The sequence below is a fragment of the Saimiri boliviensis genome, chromosome 5 (assembly GCF_048565385.1).
Source record: "Saimiri boliviensis isolate mSaiBol1 chromosome 5, mSaiBol1.pri, whole genome shotgun sequence".
NCBI classification, from domain to species: domain Eukaryota; kingdom Metazoa; phylum Chordata; class Mammalia; order Primates; family Cebidae; genus Saimiri; species Saimiri boliviensis.
Genome location: NC_133453.1, coordinates 70,806,301 through 70,828,369, shown reverse-complemented (window position 1 = coordinate 70,828,369; position 22,069 = coordinate 70,806,301). Strand labels below are relative to the sequence as shown.

At 37.8% G+C, this 22,069-nt stretch overlaps 1 protein-coding gene across 7 annotated transcripts in view; it reads right to left on the bottom strand.

The window, feature by feature from the left end:
• The window catches only part of ABCB11 (ATP binding cassette subfamily B member 11), a 141,932-nt gene that overhangs the window by 52,431 nt on the left and 67,432 nt on the right, over window positions 1-22,069 (bottom strand). For all 7 annotated transcript variants that reach the window (XM_074399528.1, XM_074399529.1, XM_074399531.1 and 4 more), the window contains 8 exons: window positions 17,734-17,847; window positions 14,177-14,287; window positions 12,017-12,142; window positions 10,043-10,246; window positions 8,245-8,415; window positions 7,536-7,737; window positions 6,620-6,689; window positions 2,013-2,115 (listed from right to left, as the gene is read on the bottom strand). In XM_074399528.1, coding sequence (XP_074255629.1) covers window positions 2,013-2,115; window positions 6,620-6,689; window positions 7,536-7,737; window positions 8,245-8,415; window positions 10,043-10,246; window positions 12,017-12,142; window positions 14,177-14,287; window positions 17,734-17,847 — 1,101 coding nt within the window. The remainder of the gene's footprint in view (window positions 1-2,012; window positions 2,116-6,619; window positions 6,690-7,535; window positions 7,738-8,244; window positions 8,416-10,042; window positions 10,247-12,016; window positions 12,143-14,176; window positions 14,288-17,733; window positions 17,848-22,069) is intronic.

Here is a 22,069-nt window from a genome sequence, read left to right as displayed (position 1 = left end):
TAGTATAATCCCATCGGCTCCCCCATAATTTTTTTTCCTCATGTTCTTTTCTATCTTCCTTAACTGGAGAGAATATAAAGTCACATCTTTTAAAACATATGCTGGTCTACATTTAATTGGGCTTAGTTTTTCTATTCTACGTGTATAATGCTGACTAGTAGAACACAATCTGAAACATTTTAATCTCTGTAAAAAAGCTCCTATATTTGATTTAGATTTTCTTTCACTTAAATGGCTCGCTCCTGAGTTGTTCCTACATCAAGAGGGTTCTACAGGAATCTTATCTCCAGAGGTCCAGGGAATGCGATGGTCCCCTGCACCTATGCTAGGCCCCCTACCAGCTTGAACAATAACAATAAAAAAAAGTCAGATTTTCCTTCCCTCCATTCCTCCCGCTCTTGTTTCCATCCTTTCTTACTTTTACTTTCATTGCTAAACATATACCCAGAAACTAGAAAAAATTCAAATGTAAAAAATAAAATGATTGGTATTGTTATGGTTCAATAGAAATGTCAGTGTAGCATTTGGTTCTTTCTCCCTTGAAGCTCTAGTAAATTCCTGTTCTCATATAATATCTGTTATAGTTATTTGTGGCAGCAGCGTGGACTCAATGAAATCGCTATTTCTGGAACTAGAAGAGCAGTTGGGTCTGTAATGGCAGGGTGCCGTAAGAAACTATGCTTGCTAAATGTGTTTTTACTCGGTGTGACTCATCCTGCTGCTCCTGAGAAAGAGTCTTCCATGGAATTTATTTAAATCGTCTGTTAGAAATTGAGACCTCTCTTTATTCACTATTAATACATTAAAAACAAAAAATAACCCAATCACTCCTTTTGTCATTTCATAAGGTCATAAAGAGTACTCTACTTTTTTTCTAGATTTGTCCATTGTGAACCAATGTTTATAATTACGACCTAGTGGATTCACATGTTGGAATTTTATTTAAGACAGTTTGAAATTACATCACGCATAATGGATGTGCTTGTAATTTAAAAATTCTCTGACTTATTTGCTTTGATAAATCTTGCAGTTTGGGTTGTATTTTATTGTAGCAATTCAATTTTTCATTCTAGTTTTTAAAATCTCCTGATGGCTTACTAAGTGCAAGGCACTGGGTTACGTGACCAAGTTGATTCAAACACAAATAAGACGTATCATTAACTTTAAGATGCTTATAATTTAGAAAGCGGATAAGTCAACATGAGTACGAATAAGGCTCAATAAGAAAATTGCCATGAAAATTCTCTAATGAAGGGTGATAGGGGAATGAACGTGAGAGTATCAGGGCTAGCATGTAATGTGCAGTAATGAGGAAAGCCTTGGAGAAGAATGGGTGGTCTCTTTATGAGAAAATTAGACAATACCCACAATAGCAGGACACCTGCATCCTTATGAAGAAATTGCATCTTGCTATACATGTTGCTTCCCCTCCTAGCACTTCAATTTTTATGCTATTTTGAATTATGTTATTAAAACCATTATGAAACTATGAAATCAACAAATGTCCATGAAACCTAATTGGCCTCCATTAATTCAAATATTTTGATAACTTGTAATAAGGGCTAGCCTATTCAAATACCTTTATTGATCAAGGTATTGCTCAATCCCAAAATTATTGTAATTTAAGAAAGAGATTTTAAAATTTGAGAAAAAAGTTTTTGGGTATTCTTGACAACTTTTATAAAAGGATTTCTACATATGAGCAAATAATCTGCTAAGTACATATAATTCACACATTCAGTGTGTTAGACAAGTTTGTCTTAGACTCTTAATTAACCCTTAGAAGTCCAGTTTTCATTATCTTGTATTATTAAATCCATTAGTTAATCTGCATTAAAAATATTGTATAAAATTTAGAGTTTTCAATAGGTCTTAATGTTCTGTCTTTTTAGTCTGACTTGAAACACTGGTAGACATATATCTAGAAAACTCATATTCTCAGGCTGAAAGGTTACACAACAGTCCCCAGGAGAGACTTCTTCCATTCCCCACTTAAGCACTTGATGCCTGACCTTTCTGTCTTCTTCATAAGTCGACTTATTGTCGACAACAGCTAATGGAGGTTCATGCACAAGGTAAGAAAGCTGAGACTTGGAGCGTTGCCGGATGGAAGCTCTGCAAATAAACAGAAAGATGGAACAGTGTAGACTGTGGCCAGATTGGAGCAGGATCAGCTAGTGTTCAAGTTTACATCTCATATGACAAATAAACAGAAATATTTGATAGGTCACATGGTAACCAGGTAAGGGAGCTTGCAGGTTAGGTTGGACAGAACTATTATTAGGGCAGAGCTAATCAGGTTGGTTGCTCTGGGCCCTAAGCACTTATAAGCACTGGACCCAGATTCAGAGTGCAACCAGGGAGGGAGAAAGAGAAAGGGAGCAAAGTTGTCCTACCAGTTCATCCAAAAACCACCTAAGGCTCAAATGCTTTCTAAACTCACATGCTTCTGCTAATTGCTGCCTTGGCAACAGTCTATTTCCTTTACCTTCCTTCTGGCTTAGATTGTGGTCTTGATCTCTCTCTCTCCTCTCTCTCTCTCCCTCCCTCTCTCTCTCTCTTTCTCTCTCTCTCTCTCTCTCTCTCTCTCTCTCTCTGTCTTTCTTTCTCTCTCATACCTGACGTGTTCACTTTTGCATGATGCCACACGGATACAAATGATATGAAGAAATAGGGCCTCTAATGAGATTTTTCTCCAGGCTAAATACTACCCCTAGAGATGCATGAATGAGTATCTTGGTTGAAATATAATTTAGCTCAATGTGTTCATTTATTTATTCATTAATTCAACAGAGGCTTATTGGGCATCTACAACACATAAACCAATGCCAAGTGATGTTGGGGACACAAAGACTAGCCAATGACAGACTTCTCCTTCAAAAAGTTTGAATTTTATAGAAGATGCCTGTGCCACGCCCTGATGTAAAAAAGACTGTAGTAAGTGCTATTAGGCAGGTTTGAATAAAGAGTATGGAAAGTCAAAGGAAAAAGAAATGTATGGCAGGTGTTACCAAGGCAAGAGTCACGGATGAGGTGGCTAAGGTAGGATTTGGGGATTTGTAGATTAGAGAAAAGAGCATTCTTATTCAGAGAACAGTATAAACAGAAGCATGGAGACAGGGGAGAACAGGGTTGCTTGCTGAATATACTGAGTACATGACAAGCATGAGAAGTGATTGGTTCAGGCTCTACCCTCCCCTTCTCCTCCCCTAGACTCCTGGGAAAGAGACTCCCATTCTCCTCTAGCTTAACCTGAAAGTATTTAGTGCGGGGGTGGGGGGGGGCGCGGTTGGCAATTATGTTGAGACTTTCAAAAAGAGAAGCTTCCTGAAAAATGAAGCCAGCAGTGAAATAGTAGAGCTGAGAAAGGAAGAGAGAGAAACTGTTATCTATCTTAGACATATCACTGAAGCTCTAACTTTGCCTGAAGCCAAAGCATCTTTGGAATATTTAGTTATGTGAGCTGATTCTTTCTCTCTAAAGGTTAAACCAGGTTGGATTAGGTTTTCAGTCATTTGTAAATAGAGTCTTAAAGGTTAAGGGGCAATGCCGAAGACTGTGCTTTAGAAAGAATCACCTGAAGTAAATGGTTAAAGAGAGAGATTGAGTGATGAGGAGACCTGCATCAATTGTTTTAGTGCCATCTAGAGGAATCTATTTATATATCTTTCTCTACCATTTTGTATCTAAGTGAAATTAGACCAAAACAAATATCATGGTGGTATCTGCCTGCTATATATGCTCATCTAGTCTTCTAGAGAAGGCAGTAACGTGTCAACTAAGTTACTCCAATTTGTTTCCATTTTCTGTTAATGACACTGCCATCCTGTTAGTCACCCAGGTTCAACACCGGGCATTCGCCTCAAGCCCTTCCTCTTCCTTGCTCTTGCACATTCAGACTCTTGCCAAGTCTCATTATGACCAGGCATTAAACCACTCCTCAACCCCATTTCCTGCCACCAAACTGGCTTCTGGAACACCTCCAGAGACTCCCTCCCACCTAGCCTGAAATTTCACATCAATGAAGTAATTTCTTCCAGTTAGGTAACAGAGGTCAGGATGTCTTCTCCAGAAGGTGTGCAGAATAGCTTGTGTCAGCTGGTGAGAACAAGGTGCATGATAGGAAGAGACTTAAGCTCAAGGACCTAAAAAGCAAATGCAGAACAATGGACGCCAAGGTGGGAGTTTGTGGAGGAGAGGCCATCAACATATGACTGACTACCTTCCAGTTCTGAGTATGAGAAGATCTACGTCCTTGACCCCTCGGATATCTACTTTCTATTTTTTAAGTTTCTTTCACCATTCTCCAGATCAGTCCAGCTGTCTAGAATAGGCTGTAATGAGGCCATGGGCAGTGTATGTGCTAGGCAGGTTTACCCCTCATCCACCAGAAACACCATCTCTTTTCAGAAACTGACAACATCTATCCCTCCCCTTCTCTGAAGCTGTGTACCACTTCTCACTGCAAATAAAAATAACTAATTTGGGGGAATAAATACTCTCTTTCTCAACATTATTATTTAGGAAATTTGTGGCTGTTATCTATTAAATTGTTCTTGAACCTAAAATATATTGCTGAAAAGGAACTTAGCCATCAGAAAAACTGAAACCAAAGAAATAAGATACATATTAACACTTCATTTAGTCATCTTCTAGGGAAAAAAAAATCTATCAGCATATACAATGAGATATTTTAACAGACTTTCTTACTCAAATGTACAAATTTTTCTCTGCCAGAGGTTAATAACTCCTTTCTGTGTGTAGACGTATTTCTGGAGTTCTCATCCTAATCACCAAAATGTAGCATTTGTGAGAAATTACAGGGAAATTAATATTCACATTAAAATGGTTATCTAGTCCTGATAATAAACTGCAAATACACTACTTAGCATGGGTAGGATTTTGTTCATCTGGAGAGTTAAGAAAATATTTGGCCGGGCGCGGTGGCTCAAGCCTGTAATCCCAGCACTTTGGGAGGCTGAGGCGGGTGGATCACGAGGTCGAGAGATCGAGACCATCCTGGTCAACATGGTGAAACCCCGTCTCTACTAAAAATACAAAAAATTAGCTGGGCATGGTGGCACATGCCTGTAATCCCAGCTACTCAGGAGGCTGAGGCAGGAGAATTGCCTGAACCCAGGAGGCGGAGGTTGCGGTGAGCCGAGATCGCGCCATTGCACTCCAGCCTGGGTAACAAGAGCGAAACTCCGTCTCAAAAAAAAAAAAAAAAAGAAAATATTTATTTTCTTGTCGGCCTGATCATAAAAAACGTCTTCACTTTGCCACCTTTAACCTAGTGACCAAAAGAGATGCCTACTCATTCTCCGTGTTTAAGAAGTTAGTTGATATTTTCAGGTTGTGATTCTAATGATGTGAATGATTTAAATGTAGTATTTCAATCAGAAAAGCATGACTAAACTTAATACCAGGTGCCTATAACATTGCTTTATACCTTTTACATAATAGAGTAAAGTGAGGCTATTGCTTTATTTGCCAAATTCAATAAATTCAATCAAACGAGTATTTCTTAAAATTTGTTTGAATAAACTTTTTCTCAAAAAGAAAGATAGGAAAACCCAAGTCTGAAAGTTCAGATTGATAAAGAAAAGATATACTAGGGCCTAATATTTTTCTACATCTGAAAATAAACTACTTTTTGTGAGCTATTCTTTGAATATTTAAACAAATAAATCTGTGTTTGAACTACTTGGAATTGTTAGCTGAAATTTTTATTTTAAGGCTCTTTAATGACTTTTCAGTAAATAATTATCCATCTTGAATGAGCAAGTCCTATCTCTGAGACTTTGCAAAGCCTTGCATTAGATGTCCTAGAAATGGAAAGGGCAATTGTAGAGAGATTGCTACTATTTCATTGCCTATTAATAATTTTCTGACTTAAGAAAAAATATCCTGAATAACAGTTATAAATATAGACAAACATTCCTGGGCAGAATTCTCCTTAATACACAGACTTTTAACATTAGAGGAACAATTTTATTGAAACTCTTAAAGCAGGATGAAAGACTAAAGTATATAGCCTTGCTAATACATACTCCAAAAATATATTTAAAAGGTAAACACCTTTATATTGATCCAGAGAAAAATAAATAACTTATTTAGGAAAATTCTTTTTAAAAACTAAAAATTACATTTCTTATTTCATCTAGTTAAGGAGTGACTTGACTTCAGATGGGTTACTCTGGGAGCAGAAGTGTTTGTAATTCAATTGCAACTCAGTAGGTTAAAAAATGGAGCTAAAGGCATGAATCTGACTTTCATATAAGACAGTGTTTCATACCACAGTTAGCTTGGAGCAGAGAATCACAAAACAGATTTTAAAAAAAAAAGTCCCCTTTCTAAGCTCAATACACAATATTGTAACCATAAAGCATCTCCATCTTAACCCAATAAGATGAGAAGCTAAACAAAAAAAACATGAAATCAGAGAGAGAAATGTCAATATAGCAACCAAGGATCATTTGCATGTTTATATTTGACCAGACCTATCAGTCTACTCAGTCTCCTTGCTGTACCCGGGATATTCCCTGAGGATTATGACTGCAGAGGACTCCTAAGAATATTTGGAAACCTTGAAATCTGCCCCACGGCTTGAGCTTACCTTAAACTATCCTGGTAGCTTCTTCTGCTAAAGCTCCTCACAAGCATGCCATCTTCAGTTGCATCTTTTCCTACTCAACACAGCATGAACAATTCTTTAGTATGTACAATAAACAGAACTATATCTAAGTAGAATTCTTTACTATGTTTGCTTAGAACATAATTACTCTGTCCAATGCCAAAACATTCTGTTAACTTTATTGCAATAAATAAAACTTGGGACTTGTCTTGCATATTTGAACAAAAAATTTCAAAATAGTAAGACTGAGACATTTGAACCATACAATAGCCTATTACCTCTACAGAAATAGGTATTTTTTGCCATAAATCATAAAAAAATTAAGAAAAGTCCAGCAGAAATAGCAAAAAAAAAAAAAAAGAAACACCGAACGTTTCAAAAGTCTATTCAGAATAACCCTCATATGCTAAATGTATATAGTAGTTACATCTAATGGAGTGAAATTGTGGAGAAAGTTTAGAGTGGTTGGTTAATTTAGACTGGGGTAACCACCAAGTCTGAAAATTCAGACTGATAAAAAAGAAGATGCACTAGAACCTGAAGTATCTATCTACATTTGAAAAGAAGTATTATACTTTCTAGTCATTGATTAATTCACTCAGCCGATACGCATGAAGCTTCTACTGCATGTAGTACACACTCTAGGAAGCCTCTTCTATTTGCACAGGGTAAAACAAAAAAAGGAGATGGAACTGAAAGTTAGACGACCTTGGTTTTAGTGCCATAACTTGATCAGTTAGCTTAGCCTCCTGAGCTTCAGTTGTTTCCTTTACTGTCTATATAATGCCTGCCAGGGTTGTTTGGAGAACAGTTGAGTAATGAAATACATAGAGAAACATAAAGCACTATAGACATTAACTATTTAATATAATATACAAGTATAGGAAAAAGCACTTGCCCTTTATGTCCTTGTCAGTAAGGGGTTGATTTCCTTGACTCTGCAAAGTCACTAGAGTGAAGTAAACACCTTTCCTTTCCAACAGTTCTTCATGGGTGCCTCTTTCCACTGCGGTGCCATGTTCAAAACCAATAATAGTATCTGCCGCTCTGACTGTGGACAAGCGATGAGCAACTGAAATGATTGTGTGCCCATGCTGAATCTGTAAGAATGTGCAGTGCACCATTAAACAAGACTGTAAGACAGAGCTGACACTGACTTTTGGATCGTCTCGCAATCCACAAGTCAGATCCTTGGTCCCTGGAAATATTTTTAAATAGGCTCTGCAGACATCAGAAAAGGCCAGCACATTTTCTTGCAACTATAAACCCCATCCCAAACTGGCCCTGTTACTGCCATTAATCAATAGCTAAAAAAAATAAAAAATAAAAATAAAAAATTTAAGTAATTAAAAAAATATCATAAGCTAGTCTTAACAAGATTTAAATATTTACATGGGTAGCTTTTGGAAACAAATTATAACTTTCTTCTAGTCTACTGTGAAGAAGATTGCAGTCAGCTAATATTTTCTAAACAATTAGACTAGGTGCATGAACCCATGTAGTATCAACCACTCCTATCCCTCCCACCCCACAAGGAGCTGCCTTTCCTGCAGCAGCACAAGCATTTCCACGTGGACCTGTAAAATGGACTGAGGTGTTCCACAAACCTTACTCAGTGCCTCCTGCACCATAGCTTCACTCTCGTTGTCCAGAGCTGAGGTGGCCATGTCCAAAAGCAGAATCTTGGGATTTCGGATGAGGGCTCTGGCGATAGCTACCCTTTGTTTCTGGCCGCCACTCATCTGGCCTCCTCCTTTTCCAACAAGGGTGTCAAATTGCTAGGAGGAAGGTGACACCAGTCATGAAGGGAGAAGAATTTGATGGCTTCTGACAGTGATCCACTACAATGTCCTTTCTATTATAGCTTTCTTTTCAAGCACGAATTCTCAGTGGTCCGACTTCCACTGAAAGAAACATTCCTTCCCCAAATGGATTATTGTCTAGTCAATATTTATGTGTGAAATAAAGAAACTGATTTATGCTTTTATTCCAGGGTTTACTGGGCTGTATAAGTGTATTTACCTTGACTTTAAATAAGATTTTTCAACCAAAATGAAAATTGGTCACGGTTCTAAATATCTACCTTAGAGAATTAAAGCACAGAGCAAATTCTTGTCTCTTTTCTCTAGCTAGACATACAGTAAAACATAACACAAAGGCTGTTTTTATATTGTGACTAAAGGATCAAACTAGGTTTATAGTGATTATCACTGACAGCAGATGGTTACTGATTATCTCGCGGGCCCAGCATCACATTGGAATCTAATACTTAGGGATTAGTAGTCAGACATTTATCTTGCTTATTACTAACCAACATGAATTGAGCCCCCACCATTCATAAAGCATGGTGTTCAGCTTTTTACACATCTCTTTTAGTTCTCATAGATACCTTATGAGGCAGGTACTGCTATTCTCAACCAATGAATAAGAAAACACTAGCCCCAAAGAGGTAAACTTGAGAAAAAGTTTGTAAAGCTTGTAAATAGAGGAGCTGGGATTTTTATCAAGGCAGTCTGATTCTCAAGCTTTATATTCTTTAACTATTAGGCTATATCATACTCACAGCTGCAATCCTATTCATAAAGAGAATTTAAAAGACCAAAGAGGAAGTATTCGAATCACTTGACTCTGAAGGCAGACCACCTCAGTATGAGCCTTGTCTTTCCCACTTACTTGGTATATAATCTTGAGCAAGCTATTTAACCTCTTAGAACCTCAGTTTCCCATCTGTAGATGGAGATAATAACATTAGCTGCTTAACAGGGTGGTTGTGACGATTTAATAAGTTAATAGAAGTGACCTGCTTAGAACCTGTGCCCGGCATGTAGTAAGCACCATATATATGTTAACTCTTAATAATAACTCTTCTTTGACTTGGCAGACCATCAATGGCAAAATTCATTTAAATAAAATGCTGAGGAGTTGGTTTTTGCAATTGTTGTTGCTTAGAATAGAGATATATGAGGAATTGTTTTTGACACAAAATTAGCTGCCTAAGCACGGGGAAATTAAAGAGTAGACATCATCAGATTATTGTGCAAGTTATTGCCACATGACATTTAGCATCTGCTTAGACAAATGCTTAATAAGAGGAATAAGGATGTTAGATCTATGTCAAAGGAGTTTTAAAAAAGATAGTTCCCCAGTTTGGTAGATTTTTAATATATTACCAACAAAGGGAGCTTTCAAAAGAAAACTTCCTTTTTTTGACAGATTTTGAACATATAAATGTTGTATTTTCAGATGAAAGGAAAAACTCATGGTACTTTTTCAGGCATGAAACTAAAACATGGCCTTAAGAATTTAGTGGCTTGGGAATCATATGAAAAGAAATGTATAAATTGTGCAACTTTTTTTCCTACTATGACTTCTTGGTTTCCTCCAGGAATGTATGGCTAGGGGTACCTGTGGCAGGTCCATGATGAAGTTGTAGGCATTGGCCTCCTTGGCGGCTCGGACTATGTCTTCCATTGTAGCATCTTCTCTGCCATAGCGAATATTTTCTGCAATGGTGGTAGAGAACAGAACTGGCTCTTGCTCCACTATCCCAATCTGATCTCTAAGCCACTGAATGTTAAGAGAGCGAATGTCATGGCCATCCACGGTCACCTACAGAGCATGGGTACAACGTCACAACTTTTGGAATCTTTCGTTCTGGATCATAATATTATGTCATACTTGACCAACGGTGAGAAAAAATAGAGTCCACTAAGATTCTAATGGAAACAATTCTTCTTAAAATGTGGTTCTTTGGATGATAATATGTAATTAAAATCAAGTATAGTTGCAGAACAACTCATTGTAGAAACATAAATCATGTAAACAAAGGTCACTTAATTTAATACCACTGGCCCAGGAACGGACAAATTTTTGATCCCTCAGTCATTCATTATATTTTAAGTATTTGTATATCTTTTGACTTTTGACTGAAAATGGACTCAAAAGATACAATAAAAATAAGCAATGATCCCTCTCTTGTATATATGGTTTATAGTAAGTCTTACTTTCTGGCCAGATTCATCAAATAACACTTTGCTGTTCAAAAGCAAATAAAACTATCAGTGGGAGCAAATAAAAATCACTATTAGTAAAAATCTTACATCAAGAAACTGATTTCTATATATTCAGAGTACAGTTACGGTGTAACTGTATATAGAAACTGATTTCTATATATTCAGAGTGCAGTTATGGTGGTATGTAGTAAAGAATACCCAATCAGAGATGAGATGTCTGTGAAAAAGGAAAAAAGGAAAACTTTGTTGTATTTGTCATGCCTGTGTAATAGTCTATGCATGAGAGAGAACTCATTTTGTTGAAGCCGTTAAATACACAGTTAAACCATTCCATCTCAAGGCATCAAAGAGATACTGACAAGAATGATTTTGAGATGGAGTGAAAAGATGGCTTTGGCACCCAGCACACTTGGATTCAATCCTGGCTTGGTCACTTACCAGCTCAGTGACCCTAGACAACTCTCTATCTCTCTGACTCTCTGCTTCCTTGTTTGTCAAATGGGCCTATGTACCTTTGGGGGTTATTATGACAATAAGTAATCATTTTAATAAAGTATCTGACATACAATATGTGATAAATAAATGGCAATTACTAATACTCATTTTCTTAGTTTCGGCCTGTGATTACAAAAAAAAAGTGACTACGTGGGTTTATAAAGTTATACCATTTTTAAAAACCCAACTTCTTGAAGCAGTAATCAAGGATTGCTCTCTCTTAATGTCAAGCCCTGTTATTATTCCTGTATTTAGCGTTTGGAGAACTTAAGAACACAATTATATTTTTGTTGTAACACAAAGAAAAAAGTGTAATAGATAGTTCACTGAAAAAGCAGCAATAGCATTTTTAATGTACAGTTATGCATAGCTAAACAATGGGGATACATTCTGAGAAATGTGTCTTTAGGCGGTTTCATCAATGGCGAACATCACAGTGTAGTTACACAAATTTATACATAAATGTCCTAGCACCATTAGTAAATATCAATCATTTCCCTTACTTGATCTGTAATGCCAACATCAACTGACACATATCAGATTTCTATATATGTTATGCTATAATCTTATGGAACCACCATGATATTTGCAATCCATCATTGACTGAAATGTTGTTATGCCACACATGACTGTATCTGCACATTCTGTTACATTACATAGTGAATGGAATTGACTGGTTGTTCATTGAACGGAATTGACTGGTTATTCGTTGTTACCACGTAGGGAGCTTGTCCCATCAGTTCAGTAACAAATCATTAATTATGCATGCCAGGACAGTCTCAATGTATGCTACACCTCTCTGTTTGATCAGTATATTGCCATTTGCACTTTGCTGTCCCCATGTATGGAGGAATCTCTGGAAGACACTCACCATTCCTTCACAGGGGTCATAGAATCGCTGAATGAGCTGCAGTGCTGTACTTTTTCCAGCTCCACTGGGTCCTACCAGAGCTGTCATTTCCCCTGGTTTAATGACCATGTTGAGGTTATTTAGAATCTGGAGAAGAAAGAAAACAGCAAAGTTCAGACTGTCACTGTTTACCAAATCAAACAATTAGGCTACAAGTGCAGATGTTTTATGTTGATACTGTGTGTCTGCGGGCATGTTTATGTATGCCCCCAAGGCAATGTCCACTGATATCTATCAATAACCAGTGAAAGAAAACATTGGCAAGGATGAGGTTTTGGCATTTAGCACACTACTCAATTATTTAACTGAGAGCCATGACCAAGAAATAAAATGACGTACATTAACACAGGTGAAGTAAATAAGCCATGTTAACTTTTAAAATTATGTTCCAAAATCTAACATAAAACTCTTCTGACATACTAGGATAAGGAGACTGTGCCAATTAGTTAAAGAAAAAAAGTTAAGTTAGAGATATAGTACTCATTTACTGATCATGGATTAACAATAAGGCAATCTGCAGATTGTAAGCCGTCCTTAAAGTGTATGGTGTATGAACATACCATTTGAACACACACATCCTTCATGTGTATGGTGTTTGAATATACCATTTACTGGCCTGTATTGGATGTAAGCTCCCAGAGCAAGCAGGCATCAAATGTGCTTATTTATCATTATAGCACCAGTACAATGCAGCACACAGCAGGGTTATATACATCCTCATACATGAACAAATACATATAGGTTTAGGTAAGAAGATTTTATTTCACTATTAAAAGTAATGATGAAAAGTGCAATTACTTTTGCACCAACTAATATAAGGTAAGTTTTAGCTACCCATTCCAAAATGTTTACTGAATGTGTACTACTTTGTAATTTGTAATTTACAAAGCATTTTTACATACATTATAACATTTGATGTGTAGGTACATATGTAATGAATAAAAATATACTTTAAATATATTTTTAAAATATACTTTAAATATGTAATTAGAATATATATTTACTTATGTTTTATATATTTATGTATGTAATATGGGTAAATGGAGATACACACTTACAGTTATACATTTGTTAAATATATATTTATAGATATATTTGTATTTACCTCATATCTATAATGTAGGTATGTATAGACATAAAATGTAGGCAAATACATATTTATAATCAAATATTTATGTATTATATATTATAAACATTATATAATATAAATATTGTCCTGTAGTATACATATGTTTACCTTTTCTGTGTATATATGCATATATTCAAAGAAAGAGTGATATATATATATATATATATATATAGTTGGTATGTAGTGTCAGAATTAAGTTATGCTAACAAAATGGGATTTAGTTCTGATAACAGAAATATTATTGAGAGAGTGGCTAGAGATACTCTGTTGAAAATGAGGAATAAGTCTAATTTCAAAGCCAATTCATTCAGAGGTAGTAGATCTTAATTTTCCTGTAGAGTAAATTGCCTTTAAAGATAATTTAAAGGCAGGAAATTAAAACTTTTTCACTACGTGCCCTGAACAAGACACATGAGCATAATATCACAAGGATACCTTCCTATAAGGGCTGATGCAGTGACCCTAGTGAATTTACAGATGGGAAATAAACATCTACATAATGACAGCTTTCCTTTACCATTTCATACCCTACAGTCAGTGTCCTCCACTTTCTGCAGTCTCTACAAAGGTTGGGGTGCTTCTTGATTGTTCTGTCATTTATCTAACATGTGCTTAGAAAGACAGGGCCTGCCTCTACAAAGGTTGGGAGGGACCTGTGCTTCTTGATTGTTTTAATTGTCATTTATCTAACACGTGCTCAGAAAGACAGGACCTGCCACTCATTTCAACAGAGGATCATAGAGTTCATTTAGCCTGAATGTGCTGCCAGACTGTGTCCCAACAAGAGGGATTTGCACATTATGGTTATCACAAAGGAATGTGGTGTATCACCTGAGACAGCCAACACCCAAGGATATTTCCAGAGAAATAAACCTCCATTCCCTATTCCTGGGAACTGAGTCAGGCTTCAGAAAATAAGCAATCTGTGGTTCTGCAAATAAATCATCAAAGAAGAAAACATCCATTGTTCTGGGGAAAAGACCAGCTCTTACCTTCACCTCTGGTCTGGAAGGATAGTGGAAGGTCACATTATGGAATTCAATTTCACCCTTGATTCGATCCAACTTGTAACCATCTTCTGACATGGAGTCAATGACGGGTTTCTGGAGTGGAATACAAAAGGGACACAATGTAAATTTAAACTAAGACACACAACTCAATTCAAATTGTAAATTCAAACTAAGAAACATCTTTGGCATGTCTCTACAATGTTTCATCTGGTTGTTACTCTGACATATGAGTAAATTCAAATGAAGATGTATACATTTATTGTGCATCTTAGTTTGAAGTGTCTTAATTTGAATTTACCTATAAACAGAGCAATAACCAGAGAAAATATTGTAGAGATATGCCAAAGATGTTTCCACATTAAATACTAATAGTGAGAATAATGACTACTTACTGAGCTATTACTGAGATAACATATATTAATACAATACATAATTAAATTGCTATTTAGTTATTACTGAGATATTATATATTGTAGCATTATATAATACATATGTTATATTAATATTATAAATGTATAATATACATTAACATTATTATATATTATGTTATTATTATATTATTAAGTTAATACAGGAGACAGTGTACAAGGTGTTTTTCTGCTTTTATTTATGTAATTGTCACCATGATCAAACTAGACAGGTGATATGCCCATTTTTCAGTTGAAGAAGTGGAGGAATTGCAGAGATATTAAGTTTCTAGGGCCATGAAACTAGTCAACCAATCTGGGGTCCAAGGGTATTCTACATTTGAGGTATCCATGGTAGATGATGATTACAACTCAGTGTTCCTAAATGATGTCTTCAAATGCTATCAACTTTTGATTGTTGTCCTGAATTTCACCTCTTTTGCTAGCAGGAAGCCCAATCTAGAATTTAACCACTTTGATTAATCAGACAAAAGTGAGGGCCTCCTTCTGCTACCAGAACACTCCAGCATCATCTTTTTCCTTTGCCCATAACTAGTGATGGAAATTCATCAATGTATTAGTCCATTTTCACACTGCTATAAAGAATACATGAGACTGGGAAATTTAGAAAGAAAAGAGTTTTAATTGATTCACAGTTCCAAATGGTTGGGGAGGCCGCAGGAAACTTACACCATGGTTGAAGGCAAAGGGGAAGCAAAGCACGTCTTACATGGTGGCGGGAGAGAGAGCACACAAGGGAAAATGCCACTTTTAAACCATCAGATCCCATGAGAACTCCCTCACTATCACAAGAACTGCATGGGAGAAACCGCTCCTATGATCCAATCACTTCCCACCAGGTTCATCATGGGTATCAAAATTAGAGATAAGATTTGGGTGGGGACACAAAGCCAAACCATATCAATCATCTTAGCTCTATTGAGGAGTATGATATTATCTATCTCCTTACTGGGTTGCTAATAAAGACAATAAACACCTTAATTTTTTAGTTTCAGGGCACTTGTAGAGTCATCATCCTATTTGAGCATATAACAACCTTAAGAATGAGGTACAATTTGCACAGACCAACATTAACTGTTTTTTTTTTTTTTTTGAGACAGGCCACCCAGGCCAGAATGCAGTGGCATGATCATAGCTCACTGTCTCCTCAAACTCCTGGGCTTAGGCCATCCTCCATGTCAACCTCCTGATTAGTTTGGACTATAAGCATGTGCCACCACACCCAGCTGCTTTTTATATTTTTTGTAGCGACAGGGTTGTCCAGGCTTGTCTCAAACTCCTAGGCTCAAGCTATCCTCCTTACTGGGCCTCCTAACATGCTAGGATTGCAGGTGCGAACCACTATGCCGGCCACTGATGAACATTTTTATGTGGTTTTCCACAATCCCTCTGTATTCCAATATATGAAAGCCCAAAATATAAAACAGGTAAAGCAATGATTCATTTCCTTAGTAGGCTACAGCTTCATTGTTTGGCAAAAAAGTATCAAACAGGGGACAGGGAACCAAACAGGTTCAAGGAACCCACAAATCACATCTGGATTTCCAGGGCTTGATCTGGACTCAGCTCAGGACATTTTTTTTTATTTTTTTATTTATTTATTTTATTTTTTATTTATTTATTTATTTTTTTGAGACGTAGTTTCGCTCTTGTTACCCAGGCTGGAGTGCAATGGCACGATCTCGGCTCACCGCAACCTCCGCCTCCTGGGTTCAAGCAATTCTCCTGCCTCAGCCTCCTGACTAGCTGGGATTACAGGCACGTGCCACCATGCCCAGCTAATTTTTTGTATTTTTAGTAGAGACGGGGTTTCACCACATTGACCAGGATGGTCTCGATCCATCGACCTCGTGATCCACCCGCCTCGGCCTCCCAAAGTGCTGGGATTACAGGCTTGAGCCACCGCGCCCGGCCCATTTTTTTTTTTTTTTTTTTTAAGAGACAGAGAAAGAACAACAGATTGCCAACTTTCCTTTCTTAGTTTTTTGTTTGTTTGTTTGTTTGTTGAGACAGGTTCTCACTCTGTTGCCCAGGCTGGAGTGCAGTGGCGCAATCATGGTTCACTACAACCTTGGCCACCCTGGGCTCAGGTGATCCTCCTACCTCAGCCTCTTGAATACCTGGGACTACAGGCACATGTCACCATGGCTGGCGAATTTTTGTGTTCTTAGTAGAGACAGGTTTTCACTATGTTTCCCAGGCTGGTCTTGAACTCCTGAGCTCAGGTGATCCACCCACCTTGGCCTCCCAAGGTATTGAGATTACAGGCATAAGCCATCATGCCTGGTCTGTCTTCGATTTTGACTCCCTAGCTTGACCACCAGTGTGCTTCTGTAGACTAACCAGTACAGCCCCTTTTTGCCATATTTAGAAGATAAGCGCATTTTATGGACATGACCTTGAAGTCCCACACAGTATGGCCCTTCCCATGCCTCCAGCCTCTGCCCCTTGCTCACTCTGTTCAGTTGCACTGGGCTTGTTTCAGCTTCTTCAAATCAGCAGGCGTTTCCCAACCTGGAGGCCTCTCTTCCATGAATGCCCTCCCTGCTCTTCTCGTTCTCCACCCTCTCCCTTCCCCCTTTGCATGGCTGACTTTTCTTCAGTTCTCTGCTCAAATACTACCTCCTCAGAGATGCCATCACCACCACTCACTTTAAAGACTCCTTCCCCCACCCCAGTTGCTGTCACATTGTCCTATTTTATTTCCTTTATTTATTCACCACTCTCTGCTATCGTCTTATATTGGAATGTGCATGCTTCTTTACTGCCTGTCTTCTCCCAGCCTGAGTAAAGAACAGGGGTCTATTCTAGTTCCCTGTTGTATTTGCTCCCTTCAGGCCAGAGAATCACTTGAACCCGGGAGGCAGAGGTTGCAGTAAGCTGAGATCACACCACTGCACTCAGCCTGGGCAACAAGAGCAAAATTCCATCTCAAAAAATAAAAAAGAATTGGCACCAGCACATGACAGCATTTAGTAAGTATCACTGAATTAAGGGCCTCGTGATAGCGTCTCATATTTATACATTAAGGTAAATCCTTCAGGGGTTCATTCCGTGTCCCACCCCCCGACCCCCACCTGTTAATGGCCTTTACTTTTGGCCTTTACATACCCTGTCTATTGTCTCAAAAATGCTTCTGGCTGCTGCACGTCCAGCTGCAAAGGCTTCCAAACAAGGAGAGGCATTGCCAAGATTTAAAGCACCTACTATGACACTGAGGAAAATCTGAAATGAAAAGAGAGAGAGATTTTTCATGTGTTTTGTCAATGTGTAAATAATAATTACTATAATTTGGGTCATCCATGTTAACTCAGATTTCTCAGAAATACTCTTCTGTGGGTTTGAAAGCTAGCTCTTCGGCTGTTTGAAAACACCCAAAATGGTTTTTGTTCTGTAAAGCATCTCCAATTTTACCACTGTTATAATTTAAAAGACCACTTTATTATTATTATTATTATTATTTTTTTTTTTACTAAATATTACTCTTCTACAAAGTGGAACTGTTTTGAAATGAGTAAGAAGTCTTAGCAAGGTAGCGTGTAGATCCAAGGTGTGGACTTGAATAGTGATTTGGTAATTGAAATCATTATATAATCAGCCTTATAGTGGTTTTCTGGTTAAAGCGTTGCCAAAAACAATACAGACACTAAGATCAGCCTGACTATTCTAGACGGTGGTACATACAAAACCAATCTGCTCCTGCTGCTACTGCTATACTAATACTACTAGTATAGTAGTGACCGGGATAACTTCTGCAACTGCTGCGAATAACAGTAATAATAACAATAATAACAGGTATGTTTCTAAGTGTTTTATCTGTATTATTTCATTTTGTCCTTACCACAGAAGAGCAAACAGACAGGTATGGAGGTTTCTAATTTGCACTAGGTCACAACATGTAAATAGGAGAGCAGAATTTGAATCTAGGCTTTTGACTGCCATTCTACCTAGCTCCTAGACTTACCTGTTGCTGGTTACATGCAGGTGGAGTGACCAGGTTTCTGTGCAGACTTGGGGCAGCTGTCCTTTGATTCACCAATGCAATCATCTCATAACCTTAGAGGAAGGCTACCTGATAATGCCCAGATGTTCCTACCAAATAGCACTCTGTTTTTATTAATATTGGCACTGTCTACAAAGATGAGGAAGAGACAATGAGGCAAATTAAGTTGGCCTCCAGAAGGAATACCAGTATCCTCCTCTCTACTCTGGCAACCAAAGAATGGCCCTACTCTTGAGACTCACATAGAGGACGTTTCATTGGCCAGTCTACTGCCAAGCCAAAGAGTGGTTCTGCATGAATGTAGTCCTTTTCAGGTAACCAAATGATTCTGGTCTATGATGGTTTCCATAGGCCAGACCCTTCCCGTTGGTTCTATCACATTGGGGCAAATTGTTCGAGTGTCTCCTGCTTCTCTTTCTTCCTTGTGGCTGGAGGGGCTGAAACATGGAGCCTCTCAGCCATGTCTCTTCCTCTTCAGTAACTTCTTTATTCCACAGATCAGGATGATTAACAGGGCCAGGCCAGCCCTATGTAGGTGGTGGGGTTAGCCTGCTCATGCTTTCTCCCTAGAGGCCTAGCCTATGTATGGGGACAAAAATTCTCTCTTCATCTCCTTTTCCTCAATTATGGCAGGTGGTTCCTCTCATAGGCAGATTATGTAATCTTTCAAGCCCCCATTTCTTCATCTGCAACACAGGGATAATCATAGCGTGTATTTCATAGGAATACACGCTATGATTATCCTTATAATACAAGGATCAAATGGGATAAGGTTAGTAAAGATGATTAATCCAGTGCTAGTCATTTCGATGGTAGTAATGATGATGTTGCTGACAGTGATGAGAGCATTGAGGCCCCACACTTAGGAGGTAGTAAAGGGAGCAGACAGAACACTTCTTATGGTCTAATTTGGTTTAAGACCGCATGCATCAGAAGTCTTTCTACCTCAGCAAAGGAAACATCCATTGCCCTGGATCCGGGGCCAGCAAACATTTTCTGCAAAAGGGCCAAATAAATATTTTAGGCTTTCCAGGCCATACTCTGAGGTAATTACTCAACTCTGCCATGTAGTATAAAATCAGCCACAGACATATGCCAATAAATGACTGTGACTGTGTCCCAGTGAAATGTTATTTATAAAAACAGGCAGTGAGCTGGATTTGGCCTGTCAGCCACAGTTTGCTGACTCCCGGCTAAATGGAGTCCTAAACTGAAATTTGGGGTCCAACCCTTTGAATGGCTCTCTGGAGGAGTGTGTAAGACAGGACAAGAGCACATTCCCAAACCATCACAGTAGCTAGCAATAGCCCAGTAAGCCATCACTTGTCCCTCTGAACATCATATTCTTTAGCCCTGTGAAGAGCAGAAGTAGTGTGGACAGAGATGGGAAGAGAGACTGCTGTAGAACAATCAAGCTATGGTTGTGCCGGAGGAAAAGGGGTCTGTGGCCTCTGTGAAGACAGAGGCAGAGGCAGGAAAACAGTGGTTAATAGGCAGGCCCCAAAGTCAGAGAGACCTGAGTTCAAATCCCTCGCAATGTCTCTTGGCACATATTTCTTGACCTCATGGCCTCAATTTCATTTTTTCAGGGGTAGTATAATGACATCAATTACTGACTGAGATTGAGAGCATTAATGCAGTAATTTTACTACATAATATATCACTGACTGCTTGACACTTTGTATACACTGAATGAATGTCACTCTCCATTATGTGATTATTTTTATTAATGAATTCTGAAACTCAAGAGGGTCATGAAAGAGCAACCTTCTGTATCATTCAAGTCCCCTTCATCTTTTTCTACCAGAGCCCAGAGGATATTTTTTCTCTGCGTACAAGTGATACTAATTAGTCACTTATGTGAACTACTTACCATTTACATCCAATTACCATGTAGCCAGTAACCATTTTGTACATCACAAAAGGTAGTAGATTAACCAAATTGTTAATTAGTTTTGTGGATTAAAACACTCAACTCAGCCCATGTACACTCAGCCTTCATAGCTTGCTGCTCAGAAGTTTGGCCAAGATATCACAGGGAGAGACAGAGAGAGAGAGAGAGAGAGAGAGAGAATGAACGAACAGGGAGTGTAGTGCTAAAGAATGGGTTTCATCTTCCCCAAGGAAATTTTCTCTTAAGGTATAAGCAGAGGCTTACAGAAAGGGGTTGGGAGTAAGAGGTTAATAATTAATGATTAAAATATTAGAGACCCCATAATATGCCACATGTACACATAGCAAGGACTCAAGAAATATCAGTTGAAAGAATAAATTATTTATGAAAGGTAGAATAGCTTACAGTACAATGGGCAGAAAATTTAAAGATGAGAGCCATAAAATTGTATTCCTATACAGAGAATTACCAAAGGGCTTTTTATACAAGTGCTTCTGGTTGGAATTGTCTATTATTTGATTTTCAATTTACCAATTTACTTTTCCTTCTGAACCATTATTATGGTATCCATCTATCCTCTCTTTGTAGGCATGAAACAAAAGGAAAAATGAGTTTTCTTAATGCATGTCTTCTCGCATAGCAAGTATACATAAGCAGTTATGACCAAAGCCAACTACTGATATCTCTAGTTTGGTAAATGTCAAAGTTCTTAAGAGGAATTGGATCAATAAAGACAAGGGACTATAGTCAAAATTTAGACCTGCAATACTTTACTGGCTTTCCCAATCTGTAAAAACTGTATCTAAGTTGCTAAGTGGTTAGATTATGAAAATGGTAACACTTCCCATCCATACGATCTCTAAAATTTACAAAACACATTAACCTGTTTTATCATATTTAGTTTCTTTAACAAAGTTCAAAAAATGTCAGCTACGCATGTTGCAAAGATAAATGGAATTTTAAAAGTTGTTCTTTGTGTATTATCACGTTCTTAATGAAATAAAGTCTGGCTTGGAATGAGTATGGTTTCACCTCTGATAATCACCTTATTTGCAAATCAAAATCCAACTCAATTTTCCCTTGCAATGTATTTATCTTAAAACAGTAGATTTTGAATTTTAAGCTTTTGGCTAGCAAATTTATGAAATACAAGGTTTTGATATTTTTCATTGTTTGTTTGCTCTACCGAGAATCTGGAGCTAAAAAAAAATTCATTTAAGAAGTTGATGTAAAACTACTCCCCATCTACCTGCAAGCCAAATGAAACAAATATTTCATTTTTTGTTTTCTGACCTCATAGATCTTACCATCTGAGGGGCGAAAGGGGTGGGCACAGTGTAAATAAATGCAAATATTCAATGTCACACAAATGTTTTGAAGAAAAAGTACGGCAAACCACAAAAGAGAATAAAAAATGGGTGGGCATAAAAGGCCTGACTGGGAAAGTGACATTCAGCTGAGAATTCAAACAACGATCAGAGTCCAGCTGCAACAGGTGAGAGCCATAAGCTGAGGAGGAAAGGCCTTGGGAAAGGGAGCAGTATAAGAAG